Genomic DNA, 15,076 nt, shown 5'->3' with positions numbered 1-15,076 from the left:
TTATACTGATGTCATCGATTATTTACCATTGTAATTTTCTTTTCTTCATAATAAGAAGAAAAATATTATTGTACCATTACGATGAGATATTTACAATCTTGTGAACGAAGTATATAATAGTATTCGTTCATACTTTCAAGATGCTAACGCTAACGCATTTGTGAATAATATAATTTGCGCATTCAAGCTGTGGCAAAAACAATTGATGAGCGAATTTAAGGCGAAGTAGAAATACCATTATCCAAGGAATATAAATGACAAACGTTAAAGCATATAACCTTTCGTTTCTAATGGCCGTACATCGGATTTTGATGCCTTCGTACACGGTATTACAAATCAAACAAAGATTTAAGAACGATTGATTCAATTTTTTAATTTTATTATTCATTTTGAAACAATGCGAAGACGTAAAATAATATCGAGTAAAATCGTTGTTATTATTATTATTATTAAATAATTCGCCTTTTTGGACGAAGTTTTGGATTCTTGAAGAGTTAGCCATGTCGTTTGCCAAGAAAGACGATTTAAAAAATGGCGCCGCCAAGTCTCTTTGGTATAGGAGATAGTATAGTAGATAGATAGAAACCTCTTGATCAGAAAGTTCTGTCATATTTTATGTTCAAGATATACGCAGCTGGACTGCGACGTTTAGCAATGTCTGCGGTACAAAAATTTGAAGTTTTGTTTGTGTTAGGTGGGCCAGGTGCAGGTAAAGGTACGTTATGTCGTCTTTTATCCGAGAAGTATGGTTATGTTCACTTGTCGGCCGGTGATCTCTTGCGAGAAGAGAGAACCAAGCCCGGTTCGGAATTTGGCGAGCTTATCGAAAATCATCTTAAAAATGGAAGCATTGTTCCGGTGGAAATTACTTGTTCTCTATTGAATCGTGCCATGGAAGTATCTAAGGCATCGAAAAAAAGATTTCTCATCGATGGTTTTCCACGAAACGAAGATAATTTAACTGGTTGGAACAAGGTACGCTTTTGATCTTTTTATAAGACGACTTTTTTCTGACGGCTAAAGCTCGTTACTAATATCTGTTTTTTTTGCGATAGGTCATGTCCGATAAGGTGCTCCTGAAAGGAGTGCTATTCTGTCAATGTTCCAAAGAAGTTTGTAGTCAGAGATGTCTTGATCGTGGAGCCAAAGGTAGCGGGCGTAGCGACGACAATTCAGAAACCCTTATAAAGAGGCACGAAGTTTACATAAATAATACATTACCGATAATAGAGCATTATGAAAAGCAGGGCCTGGTATTTAAGTTCGATTCTATGAAAGCACCATTGGAAGTATTGAAAGATGTAGAAGAATTTTTACCTACCATAGAATGGTAAATAACCGTATACGGTCGATACTTAGTCTTAGTTGCTATATATCGATCATTGATTTTACAAGCCTCTGTTAATTAATAATATTGTTATTAATAATATTTACGAAGAGAAAAAATATATGCTTGACATATAATGAGAAAAAATTATATTACCTTTATACAATATATTTTTATCAATTGGTATTTTAGGAATATTTTATCAAGATTATATTATAATCGTAATTTTAGAACGATATGCTCGCTTTAGAAATTATGTGATCTCCATGTAACATTCCTTGATGCGTATTATTGTACAATTCTATAGGGAGAGAATGTGGGAACAAAAGAAAAGTGCTTTTGTTTAAATTGTTTAACGATGATAAGATCGTATAGAATTATAAATTCTTTGATACTGAGCTGTATACATAAAAACGAGATATTGTTATAGTACATAAATATTTTTAAAAAATGTTACCAGAATGTCAAGTATGAGATATACTTGACAGAAGGACATATAACGATGTAGCTGATAAATTAGCAAATTATAAAAATGGGTGTGGAAATTATATATTATGGTGGTAAAGATTTAACAACGATTTCATTTCTTTTTCTTTATTTTTCTTTTTATTTATTTATTTTTTATTTATTTTTACGATCTCCAGGAATACAACAAGTATGAAATAATTATGGAAGGTGAGAAGACGAACTGAAATCTTAGAGGTCGTCGACGTCTCTAAGGCGTAAATCGAATTACATAGCGATAACCGGGCATGTTTAAGCGTCCTCATTAATATTATGATGAATATTAATCGGTCAAAAAGAGAAAGGAAACTATGTAAGAAGCGAATACACAGGACGGGTGTGAACGAATACGACGTAGCGCGGCTCCTTGCTCGTATCTTCATTGTAGGTATCTATCTTCTATGATTACAGTTAATTTCAAGCTCGATGCATTGATATCGACGACAATGGATATTATCCGTTTTTTCCAACGTGAATAACGATAACGATAGGACTTTCTTTGAGGTCGTTGTAATCTATAACCGAGATTTTTGTGCGTCATTCCAAGTAACTCCATAAAATTTTCACGTTTATTTTTTGTTCGCGTCCGGATTTCGAAACCAGTTTCTTTTTTTTTTTTTTTTTCGTTTTATCCACAACTTTCTCGTACTGTTCCGTTCGAAATTTCATGTCGCGCGTTCCTACACCAACCACCAACCGGCGACCCGCTTTCAATGGCTTCGTCGTCATCAAATTATTGTACCTACGAGATATATAAGAAACATAGAATTTTGCCTCTTTCGATCTTTAGCTTTAATACTTGATTGACGACCTTTCGCACGACTTTTGCTTTTTTTTTCCGCGCTACCCCCTCCTTTTCTCTAATCTTTTCTCAAATGACAGCCAAGTGTCGTATTTTTTAAAGGAAAATGTTGACAGGTCATAACGACGAGTTTCTTACGTACGTAACGACGTACTCTCTTGCATCGACGAATGCATTAAATCGTGCGCCTCATTAACAGGACGTTGACATTTACTCGAGTAAACATCGTCCTGAATCACCGATAACGTTGTTCCGCCTATCGATTAACGATAATACTTTTGTAATTTTTATCTCGTCCGATTAAGATCTCAAGTTTCTCCTTCAGGTACACATGAATCGAACAGTTTTATTTTACAAAAATAATATCGAGTAAGAAGAAGAAAAATGTAGCTTGGAAGAAAAAAAAGTGGAAGATAAAGAATTTTTTATTCTACACATATTTTCTTTTTCTACGTTCTATCGTTCGATCATCATCGGGTATTATCTTGGAAGATGGATTAAAGTTCGTCATTTAGATTTTTTATTAGTCCTAACGTATTGTAAGAGATCATAAATAAATAAATAAATAAATGAAATTAATCTCTGATCGGAAATCAAATCAGGAATGAAAGGATCATCGTCGATTTAGGAAGGTGACCAAATTCTCGTTCTCTCCGGTCCGGGAGAGAGAGAGAGAGACAAAAAACAGAGAGAGACAGGGAGAAACAGAGAGACAGGGAGAAACAGAGAGACAGAGAGAGAGAGAGAGAGAGAGAGAGAGAGAGAGAGAGAGAGAGAGAGAGAGAGAGAGAGAGAGAGAGAGTATCGGCAAGACCAAGAGCAAGACCAAGATCAAGAGCAAGAGCGAGAGCGAGAGCGAGAGCAAGAGTAGTAAGAGTAGCTGCCGGTAGTAGAGGTTCGTGTAAGAAGTATAATCTTCGTTACATCGATAAGAGGAGACGCGATACCATCGGTCGAGCCGAGGTCTCTTACGAGAGCCGAGCACTCCCCCGAAGCAGCAACTTGCTCCTCCTCGTTAGCTCGTCGTTGTCCAATATATAAGTGAACCGTCGATTGACAGTACGTACAGTCTACGTTTTGCCGTGTTTCTCTCGTTCATGCGGATTTACGCGCGCTCACATTGTAGCATTCACGCAACTAGCGCGGTCGCTCGCGGCGGTTTTCTTCGATAGGGTCGATACATTTTTCGATTCTCGTCGATGATCCTCGAATTCCATTTTTCCACAACTCCATTCTTATACGTACGCTCGACGTACGCGGAAAGCTCTTTGAAAAGATAAAGATGGGTGTCCTTCGACTCGTCAACCCTTGTCGATTCGCACGATTATCTCTTTCAATTAATCTTCCCGTTTCTTTCTTCGCCTTTCTTATATTTATTTTCACGATAGTTTCGAACGTACAAGCAGGTCTCTCGATCAAACCAGAAACTATCCTTTTAAACGTTTTCACGCAGCCCTTTAAGCCTACCAAATGGAGTACCAACGAATGTCAGCGAGACAGCGCCATCTACTTGGAGGAACTCGCGCGTTACACACCGTGGGCTTTGAAGAGTGAGTAAATATAAAGTAAAATATTAAAAATGATAAAATTCTGTGCAACAGAGTATTATTCTACAGAGCGATCTAGAGAGATCATTTGGAATCCTCGAAAATGTATCGTCCTTGAAACAGTACCGGTTTTTTTCCTTCTATTACTTTCTCGAATCTATTCAATCGAAAGACATTGAATAATAAGACATTAATAATGAGTGAAGAAAGAAATATTTAGATGTTTGATAATTAGATGTTATTAATTATCGTGAAATATCCATAGATAGAAGGTAAGGTTCGTTTTAACGGGGAAAAGAGATGTGCTTGTAAAGCGCACCGATCTGTGTAAGTTAACGCACGCGCCTTTACGCCTTTCCTTTTTCTTTTCTTAATTTTCCGATAGATCCACGAGTGGAGCTCCGTGTTACCGTAAAGACGCGCACGCTGTCACGGTAAACGGCCGCTCGTTGCGCTTCTTTTTCCTCTCTTTACCATCGGCCTATCTCCTGATCGATGCTTCTACGAAAATCTATGATCATTTATCACGGTCATTCTCGCGTAAGAAACAACTGGCATGTGTATGAAACGGTTGTAATCGGTTTCTGCGTCAGTCGAGAAACGAAGTGGGTCAATAAGAAGTAACTATGGTGCCGATGACCGTCCTTGTGTATCAGGGTTTATCTGTTTCACTCGATATTAGATAATCGATCGATTTCCCCTACAGCTCTCTCTCTCTCTCTCTCTCTCTCTCTCTCTCTCTCTCTCTCTCTCCCTCTCTCTTCTTAATTCTCAAAGCAATGAAGACGACATTCGAGCGTTTTAATTCCTCGTTTATTCTACAATCGGAATTTCTTTGATCAAGCTCGATGTGCATCGAAGCTCGATTACGAAAAATGACCTTCGATGATTATGTAACATCGAGATTACGCATCCGTTGATTTAACAGTATTAGCAGCCAAGACTTATACCCGTTCCGAGCTTTTTATATATTTTCACTTTCATCGATAAATTAATTCGGTAATGTCACTTTCGAAAGAACGACAATACCATTGTTTATTTTATTTTTCCATTGCTATCTTTGAACTTTACCGGGATCTATTACGAAAGCACATTTGTCGATACGCAAATTGTAATGTAAATAAGGAAAGCGCTTTATCGTTTGAAATAGTTTCTCGCATTTATATTCGACTAATACTTGATCACGTAACGCCGTTAACTTATCGCTTGCGAAAACTTCATCGGTTCGGTTTGGAAATGTATCTGGCATTGAATCACCCTAATCGTACATGCACATTTATGTATATATGCGTTTTACGTTGTTGGTGAATTCTTTCCTCGATCCACACTATGCTTTGTCACAATCGATGCGAGTCGAATGTATTAGGAATAGATGAATATTATAAAGCTTTTCGATCATCGTTATAACGTTATAATCGGTTTTCACTGATTGTTGATACGTCGAAATATCAAGAAGGTTTAAGGAAAATTTCTTATCTCTTCGTAACGTTACTTTTTCATATATTTATTAATGTCGACTAGATTGAAATCGTACATCACTTTCGAATCGTGTTTATTTCGAAAACCACTTTGACTCGTTTTCTTATTTTTTAGTGTACGACGCATCTGTCAAAATCCCATCTGGTATCATTACTGGAAATTATAAACAGTTGGGCAATTACGACGAATGTCTGCAGGTTAAGAGCGATCACGGAATTTCCGGTCAGTCTTGTAGTGCCACCATACAATTCGAAGTAGCCGAGGATAATGGTGCATCCAGAGAATTGGACTTTGGTGACTTGCTCGTGAACGTTGCCGTCGCATCTGTAAGTTTTTCTACGTTAGAACCAAAGAAATACCTCCCCCTCCCATTTTCTCTTCGTTCCTTCTTTCGAAAATATTATGTATTTGTTCGCAAAAGTTGTCTCTTTGGAAAGATTTTTGTAATTTCGACGAGAGTATTTATCGCGAGTGAGTAGAAATAGGAAGCAAAAGTGAAATACGACGGAATATAATACAAATGAGAGAGTTCGCGCGGGTAATCTTATTCGATTGAGTAATCGATAATGTTTCAATAAATCATTCCTCGCGAACTCTTAGACGCGACCTTGCTGACTGCATCGCGTGTAGTTTCGACGCGTGAACGTAAACACATGATAGAAGTGTTCATGCTTTTTGTACTTTTTTTTCTAAATTTTCTCAAACGGAGAGAGCGAGAGAGAGAGAGAGAGAGAGAGAGAGAGAGAGAAAGAGAGAGAAAGAGAGAGAGAGAGAGAAAGAGAGAGGGAGAGAGAGAGAGAATATAGGAAGAACACTCCAAGGCTTCACTCAATCGACGATAGAGACGACATAGAGTCATAGCGTCTGTAAACACAATGAACTCCATGCTTCGAAGGTTCCTTTTGTTCTCGTTGCTAGCGAGCAAAAAATAACTATCTAATAATGCAGTTGCGCTCGCATCGAGTAACATTTAAATATCATGGATAAACTAAAATGAACATCGATGCAACCTAGACCTTCGCATTGTGTGACCATTTCTTTATCGGGATAGCCAAGATCGTTTACTTTTATTTCTTCTTTTTTTCCTTTCATCTTAGAATGCAACAAAATGGCGCTCGGGCAATACGATCATTTACGAATGGATGTGGTGCGTACCATCGAGTTGCAATCATTCCGAAGTACAAGAGTTCTTGGAAATCACTTTGGATCCTTTAAAAGTCGAAGGTCGTGTCGATTTCGTTATAAACGTTCCAATCAAGTCCTGTCGTACTTTGGAAACCGAACAAACAACGTTCGATCCGTCCGATTGGATTTACATGTAAATAAATGAATTATAATTTTTACTTTAGCGACCGTACCGATCGCAGATTTTTCATTTGATAAAATTACAGATCGATTCTCGTTATCTTTTCGCTGATCATTATCGCTAGCACGACTTTCGATATCACACGTAGAGGACATTCGAGTACATTGAATCCAAAAGGTGAGTTTTATTTCTCATCGTTAATTGAGTTTTATATTACATCGCGGCTTATTCCTCTTTTTTTTCCTTCCTTCCTTCCTTCAAGCGAGATCTCACGTGTTTCTTTCAGGTAAAGAATATATTTTATTCAGCAGCTTCTCCTTTTATACGAATTGCAAGAATCTTTTCAATACCGACAGACATCAAGATTCCATCGCTTGTTTGGACGGATTGCGTTTTCTAAGTATATGCTGGATCATTTACGGTCATACTTATTACATGGAGGTCATGGGTATTAATATGGATCTGACGCAAGTTCCAAAGGTGAGTTTATATTCATCTGGGAATTATGAAAGAGAGAAAAAGAAAATGAACGAATCCATTGAGTTATTCTTAATGTTACCTCGATCTATCCTTGTATTAGATGCACGAAAGTTGGAGTAAGATGTTGGTACTGAATGGAAACATGGTCACTGACACGTTTTTCCTTCTCAGCGGAGTTCTCCTTGCTTATACCGAAATAATAAAAAAGGAAAAAAGTTCTAATTGGAAGTTGGACGTTATCGGTCTTTATCTTCATCGTTATTCAAGGTATCGATACTTGAAGGAGTACGTAGATTAAGTAAAATGTGCAAAGCCTAAAAAGAGGAAAAGGGAATAGGAAAAGAAACATATATATATATATATATGTAAATATAAGATAAAAGAAAGGAAGAAAAGAAAACAATTCGAATACGTTCTTTCGCGCAGGTTAACACCGGCGTACGCAATGATGATCGGCTTTTATGCCACTATATATAGCAAATTCGGAAGTGGTCCACATTGGGACGCCTGGGTCGGTTCCAATCGAGATTATTGCCGTGAAAATTGGTGGACCAATCTCCTCTACGTTAATAACTATGTCAACGTTTCCGACATGGTAAATCCGAAAGAAAATCTTTTCCCTTTTTCAACGATCAACTCTCGTTTAAAGCCTTATCAAAATTTTAGTGCATGTCCCAATCATGGTATCTGGCCACAGACATGCAATTGATCTGGTTATCCCCGATCTTCCTTTATCCGATGCTCAAGCCAGCTCGAAGAATATTTTTCTGGATCATCATTGGTTTTGCTTTTGTATTATCGATGATCCTACCATTCGCTGTGACTTTTATCCATCGATATACCGCGACGATGTTCTATTATAAGGAACAACAGGACGTGGCCAACGTATTCCTGTACGTTTACACGAGAGTTTACACCAGAGCTGGTCCTTATATAATCGGTCTAGCACTTGGCTATCTATTGGCCAAAAGACGTTCTTACGATGTTAAATTACGTAAGGTGAGTGAACGACTTTGCGCGAATCGGACCCAATAAAAAATTTAAATATGCGCGACTTTGCCCTAAATAGCCCTATATAGTGTCCGGATGGTTGATCGCCATTGCTATAGGACTGTCAGCCGTTCTTGGAGCACGAGAAATGTATTTCGATAAGCACCCTTACAACAGATTGGAGGCTAGCTTCTATGCCGGCATGCACAGACACGCGTTCGCTCTTGCCGTATCTTGGATCATATTCTCAAGTGTCTATGGATATGCAGGTAATCGTAGATCAAACCTGTTTATATATAAAAGATGATTCACGTGATGTAATAAAGGAGTCGGTCTAACGATAATTTCAAGTACAGTCATGTTGGCAATATTGAAACCGTAGAGCAATGAAAAGAAAGAATTACGATAGGTGAATCGATTTGCGAAGGTCCACTCGGAGAATTCCTTTCTTGGCGAGGCTGGACACCTCTGAGCAGATTGACTTACAGCGCTTACCTTTGTCATTACGTCTTTCTATTGTCCCGAGCCGGAAGTGTGCGCACCACCGGCGATTTAACTTCGATGAGCGTGGTAAGCATGTGCGATCTTCTGCGATTAATTTTATTAAAGAGAACGAACATACTTAGGTATAATAACGTTCGCTTATTTGCTATTTATTATGATCCGACGTAAAGTCGCACGCATCTTTGAATCTATTATCATATTTCTATTTATCATATTTTTTTTCCTTCTCAGACAATTGATCGATGATTCTTTTCTTTTTTTCTTTTCAGATGTACGCTTTCCTCGGTAATCTATCTTTTACTATGGCGCTTTCCGTACTCTGGAGTCTTTCCTTTGAGATACCCTTCATGATACTGGATCGAACGTATCTATCTCGCAAGAAGAAAACGTCTTGCTTCCTTTCGAAGGATGATAGCGCGAAAGTGTTCGGTTCGACGGACTCGAAGAAGGAAATATATAGGACAATCGAGGATTCTTCGTCGTCTACGGTGGCCGAGATTTATAAGAATGTTACGAACAGTGATAACATTCGTTCCATCTGTGACTCGGAGGAGACCGTCGATTTTTACGTAATCGACCAAGAGGAAAGGAACAAAGGGGCAATTCCATCCGAAGGTAGGATGGAAGATGAAAATTGTGGTGATTGCATTTACGTTATCGGTGCCTCTGAGATCGACGACAACAGAAATACGTTTGATAGATCGGAGCTGGAGGAAGAACGAATTAGGACAGAACGGATATGATCTCTTCTTCCATATTTTTTAATTCACGATCGACGCGTTTCTTTTTACTAAAATTTTTTTTCGATAAAACGTTGACATCTAACGAGACCAGATAGGATGTATTTGTGTATCGCATTTTGTTGTAGGTCTCTTACGATAGATAATCACGTTCTCTTTCACCGCGATAATCTTAATATCGATGGCCGATCCCAAACTTATCTATACTATCGATAAATTAATCTACAAGTAATTCGACAAATACATTGTATAATATCTTAAGTCCGTACACTTCGACGACAAAATATGCTTTTTACGCTTGACCTTTAGATTCGGAGTGTCTCGTTAGTTTTAGCTAACTATTTCGCATTCGGATTGGACGAAGTAACAAACGTCAAGTGATATTCATTTAATCGTTTGCATCTACCTCTTTTCCGTGTTATATATACAGGAACATTTAAAGTATGTACTTACTTACTTAGACGCACAGGAAACACCCGAACCGTCGGCTCGATAAATGGTACCAATGGCCAAAGTATATAATATTTCCCCTTACGTTTGTTTCTTTAAACGCGTTATTCGTTTACTATCTTCGAATACTATACAATTTTACGTCTATCCATGAATAATGATGATATTTAGGTGCGTTACTTAAATGTCCCAATCTGTAAATACACTGTACAGTACTAGATAATTATTATAATATACATCGTACGTATTATCTATTAGAACGATCGCGTCCGCACATTATTTCGAGTAAAGTTTCGTCGAGATATGCGTAGCATCGATTGATTAAAAATAATCGATTGTTTCGTGTACCTTCTTCTTTCGTTCGATTAGTCCGTCGGGCCGATTGAAATATAAAAAACAAAAAGAAAGTGCTCCCTTTATTTCTCTCCCTGCCATAAAAGTAAAATATATTTTACTTTTACGTTCAATCTTTGGCGTACTCGGTAACGAATTTAAATGTCCAAATCGTCACCGAACCTCCTCGTTGTTTATTTAAGCCACCGTTTTCACATCTCCCCTTTTGACTTGCCGTCGACGACGAGAGAGTTTATCCTCTCTTCGGTGGAGGCTTAAGCGGACTAAACTAAGTCGAGAAAATGACAATGCAATGCCTGTCCTATTCGCGGAAGTAATCGATACGTCGAGAAAGTCTTTCGAAAATGATTTTCTATGTTCTTTGGATACGATTTTTTCGAACAGCAATCTCATTGTACATTTCTTCTATCATTTCGTTCAATTTACTAAATGACGTGATTAACGATATCTGTTCTCTTCGATCGAAAGAATAATCGAAAATCGAAAATCAAAAATCGCAAATTGAGTCGATGAATCGAGTAACACGTACTATATATTATTTCTAATATTATGACGTAGGGCCGTTTAATGGAGCAATAGAAAATAATAGGGCATACGAAAGGGAGATGTTTCAGCACGCGCAGAAAACACCCTTGGGGTTAATGTTTACTCCGTGGGAAAAGAAAAGAGTCGCTATACCGATCTCTAAGATTATTTTGCAAAGCATCAATAGCGTTATCGCCCATGAACTTAGTCGTCTTATAATCGAGCTAAATGGACGATCATAATAAGGCATCACTCTGAGGGTTAACGTCGAGGAGACAGTGTCGCGTCTTCATCACGTAAATTGGTTACGCGACTGGATATCTGTCGTGGTGCAATCCAAACGCAACCCCCCCACCTCCCAAGGCACCCCGCAGCGAAGGAACAGAAAGGGAGTAAATTTCAGGTTCTTTTTCTCTCTTCGTGGGTTACCGTCGACGTGTGGTCGACATCTGGGATATTCGGGGCACGTTTTTCCGCAATGCGAACGTAACTACGACGGATCTCCGACTGTGGAAAAGATCATCTCTCTCGACTAACATCATCCCCCTATCATTCCATAGTCATTGCTATGATCGTCTGCTTAATGCGAATTAAGGATAAACGTATATTTTTTCTTTTCACGCGTTATTAGTACGGACAATGACTGCGAATCCGTTTCAGGAGTACGAAGGACTATTTTAGCCTAAAGATTATCATTTCTTTCACAAAGATATAGAAAGCATAATTGTCTTTTTCTATCAAAAAGGAAAAGGAATGAGCACTGACATCGAATAAGAGTTTCTTGTCAAACTCTCCTCGTGAGAAAGAGATTTTACAAAGCTAAAAGTATTTACTTGTTCGAGCTCTATTAGAGAAAACTAATTCGTATGTCATCGCGTCGATACAGAAGAAAAGTATCCGAGCACTTAAACTTTCCCGCGATCCTTCAAAAGTGCAAGCGAGGATAGCATAGAAGAAAAGGCTAGATCCCTTCCTGCAAGATGGGTGCTCGGCTCTAGGCGCCAGTCTCTTTTTACCGAATTGCACGACTGACAGTGCATGACGATTTACGATTTTTCTTCGACTTTCTTTCTATCGTTGCGCAACGAGTGGGAAAGAGAGAGAGAGAGAGAGAAAGAGAGAGAGAGAGACGACGAGTCTCTGACCGCGCTGACGTAGGTAGTTGAAAAGTCTCCTTCGTCCTCATGTGCAAACACTTGAGGCGCCTCACCCCCACCCTCTTTTCTTTATAAGCGCCTCTTCGTCTTTTATCTCCTTCGCACCCATCGCTACGAAGATAATAAACTTTCTTCCTTTTTCGCAAAGCGATCGCGCGATAATAGACTTGGCATTCTTCATACCTTCTTTAATGTTAAACGCTAATTCTACCAAGTTATTTACGGACTGTATATATAAATATATATATATATTTATATATCTATATAAATATATATATATATATATATATATATATATATATATATAAAAATATATATATATATATATATATATATATATATATATTAACTTATTAATTAAAATATGAAATAAAGTAAGAATATGACAGGATAAACTTGCAACATAATCTTTCCTCCATTTTACATTTTGGAGAGACATTTTTTGTATATTTTTTAAGTAGTTATGCGAAACGGTGGGCTAATTCGTTGACAGCGATTCGAAGGCGTCGCGTGACGATTTATTGACAATGATGTATCGTGACAGGCTCGGCGAGCTAGACTTTTTGCCATCTTGAGAGGCACTACCCTGGGAAAAAGGCAGATAAAGCCACTTAAGGCTCCACCGAACTCGGAGCGAACGCCCGGTATATTCGTGTGCGGCGTACTGCCTCTCTATTTTCAGCTCTTTTTGCCGCTAATTAGAGCCATTCTAGAGCAGAATGAATTTTTATCGGTTTATTTCTCTCTTTCTCTCTCTCTCTCTCTCTGTCTCTCGAAAACACTCGAAGTCATGAGGCGCATGCATTTCAAGCGCGATCCACTCTTTGAGTTTTCGACTAATCGTTAATCTAATTCTTAATTAGATGAGACCTTCAAATGTCTGCGAATAATAGTAATAAGAAAAAAAATATTTGTTAACTAATTAAAAAAAGATATGCTATATTAACGTCTAAGGAATATAAAAAATATATGCATAATATTAACGTAAAGTGTATCAACTAATCTCATTTTCCTTTTTAGCATAGAATTTTTCCTAAAAAAATCTTTTTATTTTTTACGATCCGTAGGTAATACCGAAGGTCTTGCGAGTGTCAAGAAGATTGTTTACGAATCAACGGGACTGAGAATTTACAAAGGAAGACAGATCGGGTCGTTAAAAAATGATTTAAGCACAGATCTTCTCGGAAGGAAATACTCCTTTTTTTTTCTTCCTCTTCTTCTTCTCCTCCTCCCACGTAGTATTGTGTTTATGTATCCGACACGTATGAAGACGCGTTACATTTTCGACTTTACATCGCATATCGTTTTCCTCTTTCTTAGCAGCTTCTTCGGCTACCGAAGAACCGTTGGTCGTCGGTGTTTCTTGTAATACGATACCTTTCAAATTTTTATTAACCCAAATTAGGGATACGTTCGCTCAGATAACAACGAGCTACTGTGCATTCTTCGAGATCTTAAGGATTCTCCTGTTTTTATTACTTTCGATACGAAATATGACCATTGTCGTATTTCTTTTTCTATGCAACTATTTCGTCTTAAATTCTAATAATATCAACTATTCTTCTATGCTCATCGATGATGATTATTTGAAAAAGTTCAATTGTTACAAATTTCTAAGATTCTTTCTAAGATGGCACGTGCGTGGAGCAGACGCGATCCGTTCGTTTTATGAATGAACACCGGGTTACGACAGAGCGAAGGAGAGATCGTAGTAAGCAAAATCCAAAAGGGAGAAGTTGGTGGTGGTGACGATGGTAGTAGTAGTAGTAGCCTGGCCTTTCTTAACGAGCCTGCGGTAGCTCATGATATACAGAAGACACGTGCACGTAGCCGAGTATTTACATCCCCTTTGGTTCGTCGCACCGGAACGGAAGACTGAAACAGAAGGCTCAAGCTTTGAACGGAAGAAGAAGAAGAAGAAGAAGAAGAAGAAGAAGAAGAAGAAGAAGAACCAAGCCTCTTCGATAACTGCTTCCTTTCTTGATGAACTTAGTTTTTGAGTTGGTTACTTTCATAAATGATAATACTCGTTTCCGTTTTGATCTAAGTTTTCATTTACTTTTGATATAAGAAAGCATCTCTTAAGGGAATTTACAAAAAGATCTGTTTATATTGATATTAGCATAAAGAGAAGATATAAAAGAGAGGAAAAGAGAGAGAGAGAGAGAGAGAGATTTCTTCGTCAAAAGAAATTAACCGAGCTCGGAATGACGATCAACGCGCTTATATATCTCCTACGTTTGGTTTCGCTATAAGGACGATGGCTTATTTAGAAGAGTATTATTTTTCTCAGATTCGATCACTTATTAACAATTGTCTCGATTAGTTCATCATCACGCGGTATATTTTTTTTCTTTTTTGGCTGCTTCTCAAATTTGTTTTCTCTCGACTTTCTCGATATCGAAGAGCAACAACATCGAGTCGACTACGTTCGCGTTTCTATAGAAGCCTCCATTAATACCCGGTAACGCAATAAACTATATTTAGGGGGCGGCATGGCGTACGCGCGGTATGATTTGATATCTCGTGAAACGCCACATGGCCCCCTGAATTTCTCCCTTCGCTTCTTGCTTCTTTCTCTCTCTTTCTCTCTCTCTCTCTCTCTCTCTCTCTCTCTCTCTCTCTCTCTCTCACGGATTTTACCGTTTACTTCGGTCTCCTGACTTCTCCTCGGTTCTCCGTTAAGTAATTAATTTTTTAATCGACCGCCGAAGAAATGCGTTGTGATATCGACTACCTTTTTTTTATCGCTAGCTCATGCACGAAAGAAAAAGAGACGTATATAAATTGATAAAAATTCCAAAATAGTAGTAGATAAGCTCTTTTACATTTCACAAATACGATTATTAACTAAGAAATCAACGAAAGAAACATCCGTTTTTTGTCAAATATTGTAGTTAAGGAGAGAGTT

At 38.0% G+C, this 15,076-nt stretch overlaps 3 protein-coding genes across 7 annotated transcripts in view; 2 read left to right on the top strand and 1 right to left on the bottom strand.

The window, feature by feature from the left end:
• The first annotated feature begins 554 nt into the window (after positions 1 to 554).
• On the top strand, positions 555 to 1,905 carry LOC124954418 (UMP-CMP kinase). The gene is made up of 2 exons (XM_047507356.1): positions 555 to 975; positions 1,056 to 1,905. Exons 1-2 carry the CDS (start codon positions 616 to 618, stop codon positions 1,332 to 1,334), a joined length of 639 nt encoding a protein of 212 aa, XP_047363312.1. The 5' UTR covers positions 555 to 615; the 3' UTR covers positions 1,335 to 1,905.
• Positions 1,906 to 3,547: 1,642 nt separating this feature from the next.
• LOC124954400 (O-acyltransferase like protein-like) lies at positions 3,548 to 14,323 on the top strand. Of its 5 annotated transcripts, XM_047507301.1 has the most exons (13): positions 3,548 to 3,692; positions 4,087 to 4,183; positions 5,774 to 5,985; positions 6,757 to 6,977; positions 7,051 to 7,142; positions 7,252 to 7,445; positions 7,546 to 7,712; positions 7,872 to 8,040; positions 8,112 to 8,444; positions 8,515 to 8,704; positions 8,845 to 9,005; positions 9,209 to 9,554; positions 13,233 to 14,319. In XM_047507301.1, coding segments are annotated over exons 2-13 (2,388 nt in total). In that variant the 5' UTR covers positions 3,548 to 3,692; positions 4,087 to 4,182; the 3' UTR covers positions 13,535 to 14,319. The 5 variants fall into 5 exon arrangements, with proteins under 5 accessions (XP_047363257.1, XP_047363253.1, XP_047363254.1 ...); XM_047507297.1 differs by lacking the exon at positions 3,548 to 3,692 and having other exon boundaries at positions 3,702 to 4,183; positions 13,233 to 14,316; XM_047507298.1 differs by lacking the exon at positions 3,548 to 3,692 and having other exon boundaries at positions 3,702 to 4,183; positions 8,863 to 9,005; positions 13,233 to 14,310.
• Positions 13,748 to 15,076, bottom strand: part of LOC124954396 (la-related protein 1B) — a 31,573-nt gene continuing 30,244 nt past the window's right edge. The window contains exon 18 of the transcript XR_007102544.1: positions 13,748 to 14,040. The gene's annotated coding sequence lies outside the window, so the exon portion shown is untranslated. The remainder of the gene's footprint in view (positions 14,041 to 15,076) is intronic.

This window comes from Vespa velutina, chromosome 15, assembly GCF_912470025.1.
Source record: "Vespa velutina chromosome 15, iVesVel2.1, whole genome shotgun sequence".
Taxonomy (NCBI): domain Eukaryota; kingdom Metazoa; phylum Arthropoda; class Insecta; order Hymenoptera; family Vespidae; genus Vespa; species Vespa velutina.
Note: the sequence above shows the minus strand (reverse complement) of the source record. Positions and strands in the feature narration are given on the sequence as shown.